At 40.2% G+C, this 12,553-nt stretch overlaps 1 protein-coding gene across 1 annotated transcript in view; it reads left to right on the forward strand.

Moving 5' to 3' along the window:
* cntn3b (contactin 3b) overlaps window positions 1–12,553 on the forward strand; it is a 46,729-nt gene that overhangs the window by 19,175 nt on the left and 15,001 nt on the right. Inside the window, exons 4-12 of the mRNA XM_085353770.1 lie at window positions 124–222; window positions 4,212–4,415; window positions 5,518–5,620; window positions 5,952–6,136; window positions 6,570–6,706; window positions 7,297–7,426; window positions 8,053–8,203; window positions 9,743–9,870; window positions 11,532–11,707. Of these exons, the coding sequence (XP_085209896.1) occupies window positions 124–222; window positions 4,212–4,415; window positions 5,518–5,620; window positions 5,952–6,136; window positions 6,570–6,706; window positions 7,297–7,426; window positions 8,053–8,203; window positions 9,743–9,870; window positions 11,532–11,707 (1,313 nt within the window). The remainder of the gene's footprint in view (window positions 1–123; window positions 223–4,211; window positions 4,416–5,517; window positions 5,621–5,951; window positions 6,137–6,569; window positions 6,707–7,296; window positions 7,427–8,052; window positions 8,204–9,742; window positions 9,871–11,531; window positions 11,708–12,553) is intronic.

The raw sequence follows: 12,553 nt of genomic DNA on the forward strand, positions 1-12,553 counted from the left end.
CTTTAAAAGTAACCCTCATGGATATAGAAAATCTTTGAATCACACTTTTTGGTCAATCTGACTGTCAGTCGTATTCTTTTAAACCGCCACCCACTTCTGTTTCAATGTTTTCTGTCTCATCAGACCTGGATAACTTCAAAACTCAATCAGTGAGGAGTGCTGTCAATGTGCGTGAAGGCCAAGGAGTGGTTCTTTTATGTGGACCACCGCCACATTCTGGAGGTAAGTTTGCTATATGTTGTTGTTATTTAAACACAGCTCATAAGAATTACCTCCACTGAGTGCAAACTGCAAACATTGATGAATAATTACTGCCTTTTCTTAAACGTAATCCAGTTTTACACCCATTAATGTGTGCACATGCTCTTAGTAATCATCTTAATGTTGTTTATTGAGAACACCTATAAGCCATCCGCACTTGGGTGCTTTTCTTTCCACTTCATTCAGATTCTTTTTTTTAATTAAAGCCATGTTTCTCAAATTAGAAAGATATTTATTTACTTTCATTGAGAGTTAAATTAGGAAATAAATATACTTTTTCTTGCTTGTGTGAGGCTAAAGCCAGCAATTAGCTAGCCTAGCTTCAAACAAAGCTGGAAACAGGAAAGAAATTAGCTTGGTGATGGCTAAAAATGACAATATTTGGGCCACGGCACCTCTGAAGCAGCTCATTACCACAGTATAATGATTTGCTTAGTCTGTATAAAATGTTGTGGTTATAAAGGAGGTAGGGTGCCAGAATGATAACCTCCATAAAACCACAATTTCTCTTTTTTTTTTTTTTGCACTTGAGCTTTACAGAAATAAATATGCTAATTAGCAGAGGTGGGACCAAGTCATTGTTTTGCAAGTCTCAAGTCTTTATCCTCAAGTCTCAAGTCAAGTCTCAAGTAATGTCAGGCAAGTCAGAGTCGAGTCTCAAGTCACTGGTGTAAAAGTCCGAGTCAAGTCACAAGTCTGAAATTTTGAATTTCAAGTCCTTTCGAGTCTTTTAAAAAAAAAAAACGAAAAAATAATGTTGCAGTTATGCTAAATGTAAATATTAGACCATGTAATTTTTAAATCTGTGTTTTTCTCAACACATGACAAAATAGTGAACTTAGAAAATACACACAAATTGTGAAATTGTACCTCTTTAAAATGCAGCTCAATTAAACCTAGCTCCAAGAATAATTTTCACCGACAGTTCTGAGATAAGCTGCATGTTATTCTTGGATGCGGTTTTAGGACCGGCTTTAAAATCGCATGACAAAAATATCATACATATTAAAAAAAACTGCATCACCAACGTAGCCTGGAAAACATTTGCTAGTTAGATGAAGTCAGCTATCTCATCGTAGCATATTTATATGCATATTTATAATCATACGCTTCTTGGAGTGAGTGCACACACTCATGAAGTTTAGTAACTTCCGGTCACTGCAACAAGCCCAGGTACAGTTTACCGACGGATGGGTGCAGGACCTTGAAATGCACCGTGTAGAAAGTAAAGACCATCGTACGAACAAAGGTAAGTTTACCAGTCTCACAAATCGTCTTCATAAATACACATTCGTTAACCGTTTATTAATATAACCTTTGAGCTCAACGGTAATTAATTAGTAGTGGAAATAATTTCTGGTTCATTACAGAAATGTAGCAGTGACAATAATACTGTATGCTGTAATTGTACTGGACAATTAGTGATACAAAAAAACTGTTTTATCCTGTGAATAAAAGTATATGTTTTTGTCAATGTACCATAATAACAGAAGCGAAACGCAATATTGTGTCAGGACAATTCACTATTTATGCACAATAAATAAAGGAGCATAGCGCGACAATTTCTGTTCAGCACCAGACTTGCTTGTAACCTATATCACCAATTATGTTATGAAAATGACGTGTTAACTACAACAGCAGACTGACCTTTGTGTAAATGCTTGGAGCAGACTAACCTGTGAGCTGGAGTGTTCTGGGACGTTATATTTGGTCTTTGAATGGCTGCAATCCAGGCCATCCATCGCGTCTTTGTTACTTCGGAAACATGGCTCGAACAATTTCTCTTCAACGACGTAATCCGATAACAACCGATCTCTTTACCCGTCGGCTTCCCGTGGCTGTCATGCGACCGGCTATTGCAGTTAATAATACAACAGCTTCTTGACATTTTTGTGTTTCTTTTTATCGCTGTATAACTGATTTCAATTGAAAGCCTGCGCGCGCTAGTACCTCTTGCCACGAGTTCCCAGAATCCTTTGCGGTTTTACCCCTGAATGACGTCACATTTTCAATCTCTATATAATATGCATGTTAAATTTTATATTTGGGGTGAAATATCAAGTCTTTTCAAGTAAACCGGTTCAAGTCCAATTCAAGTCCCAGGTCATTGGTGTAAAAGTCCAAGTCAAGTCACAAGTCTTAGAACATTTTTTCAAGTCAAGTCTGAAGTCATAAAATTAATGACTCGAGTCTGACTCGAGTCCAAGTCATGTGACTCGAGTCCACACCTCTGCTAATTAGCGAGCTTCAGAGGAGCTAAGAGGTGTTTGCTTTGTTTTGTTTTCGCACAGAGCCAGGCTTCTGTCTTCACACTATTTACAGTATTTAGGCTAAAATAACGAACATAGCACTGTTGGCTGTTAGCCTTATATTCAAGCACCTCCACACATTCAAGAAAAAAGATGCTTTAATTGTTCAAGTGAGAGTCTAAAATTGCATTTGATAAAGCAGAGGCTACAAATAGACGAGATAAAGACACGGGCTGCTCAGCCCGACTGCTCTGAGTGTCTGCGGAAAACTAAAAAAAAAAAAACACAATGGCTGCTGCCTAGCTTGTCACCCTCTTGATACAATAGCTTGCACAGTGGAACAACCAATTTCCTTCACAAGCGAGCAGTTTGTAGCACAGCATTGTACAGCTGGTCTTTGGGATAATGGGTCAAAGTACTCTGTGAAATACAGTTTGACAGCTTTTCTCTTTGACACAGGTTTATATGCAGTTGGCTGTTGTAACCGTATCACAGCTGTGTTTTCCTGCATTTTCCGAAGTGAATGAAAGTAAAGCTGCGCAAGGCTGTTGTCCCTGTTTTTCTTCCTTACCTCTTTCCCCTTTTGCTCTCTTCCTGGCTCCCTCTCTCGCTGCTGTCCCCTCTCTCCACCCTCTTTTCCTTTTTAAAATTTGAAAGCGATGATGTGCCACATAACCTTGAACTTTATCTGATGCCTACAGTAAGAGGCATTCCCTTTAGTTTTCATTACACTTCATTGGCTTTGAATTCTGCACAAGCTTTTTCCTCCCCCTCCGTATGCATTATCCCAACACCCATTTATGAAAAATTAAATACAGTACCATTGCAAGCAGATGTTATTGTACTCCACCTTAGACATTTGTTTACTCCAAGGGCTTTTTTTTGGCACTTTTATCTTCCATGTACTGTAAAACCACTTGTGTTGTATTTTCTTTGTCGCTTAACAAAGAATTGCTTGGCAAAATGATATTACTGCCCGTTATAGACACATAGTTCAGCTCCAGGTTATGCTGACTATGCTGCCGCTTTTGCCTAATCAGAGGCAGCTTTGTATCTGCATCGCTGCACCCAGCTCGGACGCTCAATCCCATCTATGGGCTCCCCCCTCAGGGCGATTGACAGTCATTGTGTACACCTTTTGACTCTGAGCCCACTACCTTTGAAGTGGCTGATTACACAGAGCATCTCCTAACTCTTGAAAGTCTTTGCAGTGTTTTCTTTGAGAAAATGCCACAGTAATTCATCACAGAAAGTCTCTCCTTTCTTATGGTAGACCTACCATTTGAAAAGGGGCATGACAACATATATTTGTGCCAATCCATCCATCCCTCAATCCAACCATTGACTTGCCTGTGCCACCCCTGAACTAAGGCGCTCAGGGACCCAGGGAATGGAGGCCATGTGCCAGGGGAGGGTCACTGACGCGCTGTAATCCATTTTGTTTCGCTCCCTTTCCTTAGCTCTCCCTTTTTTTTTCTGCACTGATAGCTGCTACAATCACCCAGTCTTGGTATCTCCTCCCAAGGAAACTGAGATAAGGGAAGGAAAATGACATGATACGCTCACATTTTAAGGCCGTAGCCGAGTTCTTTTGATACAGCTGTTCCAGCGGGGGCCAATGCGACTAACACGTGTGAAATCAGCCGAGGTGTGAAAGTGGACCGCTGCTGCATAGTTCAACTGTCTTCCTTTCTCTTCTAGAGCTGACATTTGCGTGGATCTTCAATGAATACCCTCACTTTGTCCAACAAGACAGTCGGAGATTCATCTCTCAAGAGACAGGAAGCCTGTACATCGCCAAAGTGGAGCGCTCAGATGTGGGCAACTACACCTGTGTGGTTAACAACACTGTCACAAGGGAGAAGATCCTCAGCTCTCCCACACCACTGGTCCTCAGAAGCGATGGTAAACACTAAAATCAGGCTTTCATCTTTATGCTCATATGCCATGCAGCTTTAATCTGTTGTCAGACTTCTCTGCCTGAAGGCTGCATTCCCGGATTCATCATGATTTCAGCTCGTTAAGATCTAGGTTATAATTTAAGTTCCACATTTTAATTTCATTATAAAAGCAGGTAATTGATCGTACTCCAGCAAGGTGGTAGGACCTGCTTCGCACTCAACAGATAATAGCTGGGTTGTGAAAAGTCCATTTGGCTGGTGTTTATCCTCCTCCAGCTGAAGAATGTGGAACATTTATGAATTATTAATGCTATTAATATTTGTTTACAAGCTTTGATGACATAAAATGAGAAAGCTGTGACTGTCAAACAATTACAAGCGCATTATTACAAACAAGAAAAATCGAAAGGACAGCAAACGGGATTATTACCAGCCTAAAACTGAGCTGTAAGACAGCAACAGATGAGTTGTTAACCATTAGTAAAGACACGAATTCCAAAGCTTGTCTTTTTACAATGTGGCACAGAGTTACATAAAAGCCACTAATTTCATTTTGTATTCCAGCTGCAGCACAAAGCTTTTATGAGCTGGCTTCTTAGGTTGTGTTATTATCAAAATGCCACAAATATATTCTAAGTACAGAGGAAGATGCAGTTGCGTATTTTGCATGTTTTCCTGAGAGTGTGTCAGCTTTATCACAGTCTTTTCTGACTTTTAATCTGAAAACATGAAGAGGACCCCAAATCAGCTTTTACTTAGAGACTGCCAGGTTGTGATTGCTAATAATAAAGGGCAGGCTACTCTCTCTGCAAGGAAGTCACTGACCTGTCCCGGTGATGTGAATGTAAATAAACTCCTGAATGAAGTCACATAGCCAAATGTTATCAATCTCTGCTAAATAAGTCCTTTTATAGCCCCCCTCTTAATCCCCCCCCTCCCCCCTCTTTTACAATGCCTTCACTGGTCACTTTGTATTCATATGCATAACATTTGCATTAGCTGCCCCGCTGTGTTATTGCTCTCTCTCTGCCTGATTCACGGTGCGTGTGAGTCTGCTGTTAATCACTGATGTAAAAAGCTTGTCATCTATTGTCTCCCTTTTGTAGGAGTAATGGGTGAATATGAACCCAAAATAGAAGTCCATTTTCCCGATTCAGTTCCAGCAGCGAAAGAATCAGCGGTGAAACTGGAATGCTTCGCTTTGGGAAAGTAAGTCACTGTATGCCTGTGACACAAACGGTACACACATTCATGGATGAATTACAGCTACTCAAGACGATTTAAGAATGCACAAGCGTTAGCATTACTCATCCTCAGATTCATCAATCCATAGGAACGTATGAAAAAGACAAGGGAGCAGAAGTAAGAGTTCTTTTAAGAGCATCCGACAGCTTGGCAATCACGGATTGATTTGCAGGGAACGAGAATTCACAAAGCTTTTACTTTTTCTAACAACTACTTTTCCTTCTGTCCTTAATCACACTTTGATCAGAGCGAGTGACAGTTACAATCCTGGGAACTTCTTGTTTCTCTTTTACAGCCCCATCCCAGAAATAAGCTGGAGGAGAACGAGCGGCGTCCCTTTCCCCAGCAAAGTCAAAATGAAGAATTCAAATGCCGTCCTGGAAATCCCTAATTTCCAGCAGGAGGATGCGGGGACGTACGAGTGCATGGCGGAGAATCGCAGAGGCAAAAATGCTGCACGGGGCCGTATTTCATTCCACGGTAAGTGAGCCGTTTCAAATCGAATGACAGTGAGGTGGAGGGACAAATGGAACATATATATCCACAGTTGTCCAGAAAACATGCAGATGGCCAGCAGCTTGAATCCCATTTGCTCGACATAAAACCTTTTTCTGCGGACGTTTGAGGCTTAATGTTGTTGAAATTTCAGAACAAGCTAAGGGTAGAAATGACAAATGGCTATTATTCCAGGGGCTTTAAATTCATTTCCAGTTAATATTCAGATCTGTTTACCATCCCGTGTTTCTCATTATGCTGGTAATCCACTTGTAAAGTTTAAAATTTGATTTAAATTTAAGCTTTAATGCCAGGCTGCTTTTATGGTTGTATGATTCCTGATGCAATTCTTTACTAATCCAGTGCTTCTATAATTAAAACGCATGTTTGAATAGGTAACCTTTTCATTTATTCCAAGCTAAACCTCACTGGCTCCAGACGATGGCGGACACAGCTCTTTCCATAGAGGGAAACCTCTTCTGGGAATGTAAGGCCAATGGAAAGCCTAAACCATCCTACAGCTGGCTGAAGAATGGGGAGCAAATGATGGCTGATGTATGGAGATATGTTACATTTCTTTCCTTTCTGGCTAAAATTTCTTAGTTTCTAAATAGTTTCCAATTAATAACAAAAAATTGAGCTGGTCTGTACCAGAAATTGTAAATGCAATAATGTTAATATGCTGTGTGTATATAAGTAATGTATGCTAATGGGTACGTTAGCTAATGTATGCTAATGCAGACGTTAGCTATTCTAAAGCCAGACTATGCTTTAGAAAGCATCGATCCCCTCCCCACGCAGCACCGAGACAACTTTATCTGTTAAAAATGATGTGATCTGTCATCATCATCATGATCATCCTGAAAGGTCATGAAATATAAGTTATGTTAACAATTTTTCTGTTCGGTGTGTTTAAGAAGCAGATAAATAGTTTTCACCACTGCACTTCCTCATCTATGTCAAGCTTACCATATGCAGGTGCCAGGTCTCTCTTGGAAATGAGATTTTTAATCTCAATGAGATTTTTTACCTGGATAAATAAAGGATTAATAAAATGCAGAGTTGCAGTAATTGCTGTTGTGCCTTTGGATATAATAGGCTGGCCTTGCGATGGATATGCAGGACTCTTTCTCTTTCCTCCACAGGGCCGTGGACAAATTGAAAACGGGGCCCTTTCTATATCTTCGTTAAACCGTTCCGATTCTGGGATGTATCAGTGTGTGGCTGAAAACAAACATGGAATTATTTATTCCAGTGCCCAGCTAATGGTGTTAGGTAAGATCGCCTCCCTCCTCCTGCTTTTATCCTGCTTATCTGTCTATGCGTTTGATCATCTCCTAAGATAAAAACCAGCAGCCTGCTATAACGTACCTCTGCAATCAGTCTGTGCACACATTTGATGTCACCATGGGCTTTGCCAGCAAAAATGTGAATCTGATAGAGTGTCTCGTTTTACTTTCAGTCATTTCACGTATTGATTTGGATACTACAAATGCATTGTTTTGTGGCATTGTGCATGCCTTCTCATGTAGACAGGGTATTGATTTATTTGCAAAGCTTTGATGACTTCCATCTGACTGGCTCAATAAGAAATTCAACTCTCTTGATACATGTGATGACACTTGAGTGTCCTAACAATGGCTAACAAAAAACTGATGAGTGCAGACAATAGTTTATGACATGCTTGAGGTGAATGGTGTATCCAAGGATGTGCAGCTGAAGGGTGGGATGACTATGGCGAGCTTTGAGACCAGTAGGCTTTTGTGCTGAGATTTCAGGCTGCTTTCTCTGAAAGCTGAAGGAGAGTTTATCTCAGTACAGCACGGTTGATCTGCAAAGGTTCAGGTTGCCCATATATATATTTTTTAATCTCACACCTTTCTCTGTTCCCCTACATGCAGCTTCACCTCCTACTTTCTCCAAAAGTCCACTAAGGGCCTTGCTAAAAGCTCGCTCAGGCAGCGAAGTCACTCTTGAATGCAAGCCTCAGGCCTCACCCCCAGCAATTAGCTTGTGGAAGAAAGGGAATGAAATCCTGCAGAGAACTGAAAGGTAGGATAAAAATCCAAGTGTATATTACTGGCAGCTTTCATTCGCATTCACTGCAAGCTGACTTGTTTCAATAGTGCATTTGGCATTTGCGGAGATGCATAGAAGGAAAGGCTAATGAGAAGAACGAGAGGGCACCCACCAGGAAAATTGCAGATAGCTCATATACTGCGTGCCCCCTTGTGTGCAAATAGCTCGGTGTGAAGACTGAAGATGCTAGGTGGTCATATCAACACTGTGTTAAATATTTAAGAAGATAAAAGAGTAGTAAATGGAGTTCCCGCTCATCTTGTAAACTGAGGAAGGAACTCTAAAGTAAGAATGAAGCTACTGCACCTGTAATTATCTGTTTTATCATGACAGACAAAGAGTTACAAGGGCTTGATTGATGCAATCACCAAACAGCAGAGACGAAAGCTTTGATGCAGATCGGAGAGCAGTCTCAATAGACAAGAAATAACTCAGAACACAGGCACAAAGACAATGAGCCAACATCAAGTGTCGCTTTCAGTGGTATAAAGTGGTGCTTCATTTAGTTTGGTGCCCTTCTCTGTTGGATTTTTTATTGGATAAACCGGAACGTTTCACAATAAAGAAGCATTTAAAGGTAGAGAATTCCAAAAGCATGTCACGTTTCAGGCTTTTTGTCATCTCGATAGGCAAAAGAATCAAAAAGCTCAGATAGTTTCTAAAACCTCCTGTAAGTTATCGTACGTACATCAAGACTTTGGAACACACGCTCACACACAACAGACAGACTGAATACAAACTCAATACAAAGTCAAACGCAGGCATCCCAGTACAGGAAAGAAATGCCGTTTGAATCGCTCCCATGCTGCCTATTGAAGAGGAGGTCTGAAAAAGAACAATACGAGCAAGGCGTCTTGTCAAAACAGCACAGAGCCTCTTTAGTCGGCTCCAGATGGGAAGCTGCATCTATAGCGGCGGAAAATTGGTAGAATTCCCAAGCTGACTGACATTTAGCATATGTGAAGCCCACGTACTCTTTCAAGACTGGATGTATGCAGACACTGGAAGGGAAATGTTTACTCACATATGCAGTCACGCTGTAAATTGGAGCAGTGTTTAGAAAATGAATTTTGCACACATTTTCTCACTGAATACCACATCAGTTGAAAAATTGTTACAACCATCTGATTTCTATATAAGCTTATGTTTAGCTCATGCCTTGATTTATACATGTTTGGAGATAGACATCTTCTAAATAACTACAGATTTCTAATGACCCAGCTAGTGGAAATAATATAATAAAACTGTTTAAAGTGGGGGGCTTTGCATGTTATTTTTTTAATATCTAGCCAGTCGGTGACCTTTCAGCATGATAGGGGTTTCACACTGACCTCATCGATTTAAAGTCTTTAAATCTGAGTTATTTGACAAATCTTTGAGAATTTTATTATATACATGGCGATAGATGGAAACGTCATTACTATATACAAATCCAAAACAGAGCTGAACACTGTAGTCCTACTTTACAATCGCTATCTTACCAAATACAGTAAAAAGCCGCTCTCTTCTCAGGATTGCTTTGCTTCCAGATGGAACATTAAAGATTGCCAATGTAACCAAACGGGATGCAGCTAGCTACACGTGTATCGCTAAGAATCGGTTTGGGACGGCAAGCACAACAGGAAGACTGATTGTCACTGGTAAGTCTGGCCTAAAAGTCGAATCGCTCTCAGTTAATTAACCTTTTCACTGTCTGCTCCATCCCTTCTTTGTCATCACACCTGACACGCTTCCCATTCAAGAACTTTGATTTGCCTCTCAAGGCTTGTGCTAATTTTTGCAAACAATGGGTTCTTGATTTCAAAGAGAAGAAAAGAAACCAAAAAAACCCCGTAAAAAATCAGCATTTCATTCATTCCTGTTAAAGATTTTAACTCGGAAAATTAACTCTCGGTTTTTAAATGGAATAAAGGAACAAGACAAACTCTGAAACCTTAGGAAATACAAGCTTTCTTGGTGCGAGTTAAATAAGATAAGAGGCTATTATCAGTCATATGTGTGTACACTAATAATAAAGCTCATGCTGTTTCACTTTAACAAGTGCTGAATATGATTATGGTGGTTATTGAGCGTGCTGGTGGCCATGTTTAAATCGCTGCAAACATCCAAAATTAGATGACAAATACAGTTGTCCTTTACCAGCCACAACAATGCTGCAATGCAGCATTGTGCTAGGAAAGATTGAGTTACAGCAACCATCTGGTCACTTGTTTGGACCAAGAACATGGCTAAAAACTTTAACTGTTGGATTTTGATGGGTCATGATCTTGCCACACACGTGTACTCAAACACATGCCATGAAGTGCTGAGCCAAAAAATCCTGTAACTGCTGGCAGAAGTTGTGACGATCAGTCTCGTCTTTCAGCTCTTCTAACTGAAATTCTATGAAATATGCACTCATTGATATTTTTAAGGCAGCAGGCATTGTCAAGATTTCTATTCAGAGAAGGACTGAATGGTGAATCAGTGAGTTTGGTAAGACCACAACAAAACCAGGCAGGGCAGAATCCAGGGCTGATGTTATCCTGTACTATGGCGAGTTTTCTGCTCTTATATGCTAAATTTGATTTGATTGTTTATGTTAAAGTAACTTCAAATAGCGTATAGTTGATAAGACTTTCCTTGAAGTATTTCCAAAATAAAAGTCAGCTTTTTCTTGTCCTTATTTTTATGTATTTGTTTCTTTCAGCTTATTGCGTGTGTTATCAAGCAAGGATATTGTAAAATTAATGGGCCTGGTAAATAGCAGCTAAAATAACAGTTAAGTAAGCAACAAATGCTTATCACTGATTTAGTTAAAGGTCATTATTTATGAGTGCAATGACATAAAACGTTCATGTAGTCCCCTATTTTTAATCTGTTGTGTGTGCAACTTTTTTTTTCTCATTACTTTCTATTCTTCTCATACGCTGACAGCTGAACCATTTAATGTCATGAAATTTAATTACTCTGACCTTTTGTCAACATATTCTGAGGCCCCCAATCCACCACAGTCACCAGTAAGAATGTGCTCCCATCTCAGTAATCCTGTTTCAAACAACTTTTTTTTTTTTCGTCCAAATTGATCTAGGGAGATAAAATGTGAACCCGCAGAGTCATTAAATGTTACTAATGGACAAGCTTGGAATTTAAGTGCTTATTAAAATCAGAAAAAAAGCCACATTCATGGGTAATTTAATGACTGTTGCTCGGTTTAGCTGCAAATTGGAGTGAAATGGCAGTTGCAGGGGTCATGGTGGTGTTAGAGGTTTCAGTGGCAGAGATATTATCATGCTTGTGCTGTCATCTGTTGTCTGGCCAGAGCCCACCAGAATCACCATGAGGCCTACTAACATGGAGATTATTGTTGGCGAGAGCATCGTGTTACCCTGCCAGATTGCCTCCGATCCAGCTCTGGATGTCTCTTTCTCGTGGGCATTCAACGGCCAGCTCATCGACTTCCAGCGAGACAGCGATCATTTTGAAAGAGTGGGTGGGGTGAGTCATGTCGAGCATTAAACTCAGATACTTTCTGGCTACTTTGGGATTAATTGGGACACAGTGTGTAACGCGCAAGGGTATGCTCCACAGCCCGGCTGAGGGCTTCATAAACCCTAATAATACTCAAACGAAGAGATTTAGGCGAAGATTTGAAGGTTTCTCTGTGGTCAGTTGTGGACAGAATTTCAAAAAGGTAGCGATATCAGTTACAGATACCGCAGTATCTGAATGGCGGTATCAGCTCTGTAATTGGGATCCTTACCTTTTGAATTGCCTGTGCGAGCTGCCATGTGTTACACCTCTAAAAATATATCAGTGAAATGCCATTTTAGTCTTACAGAGGGCCCTCGTTAATAAAGTCTTTATACTTTTCATCCCTTCAACTTCTAATTCCTGTACCTCAAGGGAGAACATTTTCTTATCATCTCCCTGCGCTGTAATTGAATTTGCATACCTATTTATGAATCTAGAGTCCCGAAATAATTAAGTAATGAGCTGGCTGGCATTCACCAAGGGCAGGCCTGGCACCAGTAAATGTTCATTTGAAATCCATATGCCTTGAAATATTGATAAGTGACGCCTTTTTATTATTTTTTTTGTTGAATATTTGTTCCTTTTGATGAAGGGCAAAGTTAATTGTTCAAAGCTTGTCAGTTTCAAATTGCTATGCACACTCTTTTTGCTTCACATACCGCCGCTTATCATCCGAGGTTTTAGAGTCTGATCACTGCCATTCATGTGGTAATAGTTGACATCGTATCTCAATACGCTCACGGTTTTGTGGACACGGCGCACTCGTTTCTTCATGAAAGCAAATGGCAATTACTAATGACATTGAACTGT

This window comes from Diplotaxodon limnothrissa, linkage group LG5 (genome assembly GCF_057381915.1).
Source record: "Diplotaxodon limnothrissa isolate DT_005_m linkage group LG5, D_limnothrissa_male_GT1.1, whole genome shotgun sequence".
NCBI classification, from domain to species: domain Eukaryota; kingdom Metazoa; phylum Chordata; class Actinopteri; order Cichliformes; family Cichlidae; genus Diplotaxodon; species Diplotaxodon limnothrissa.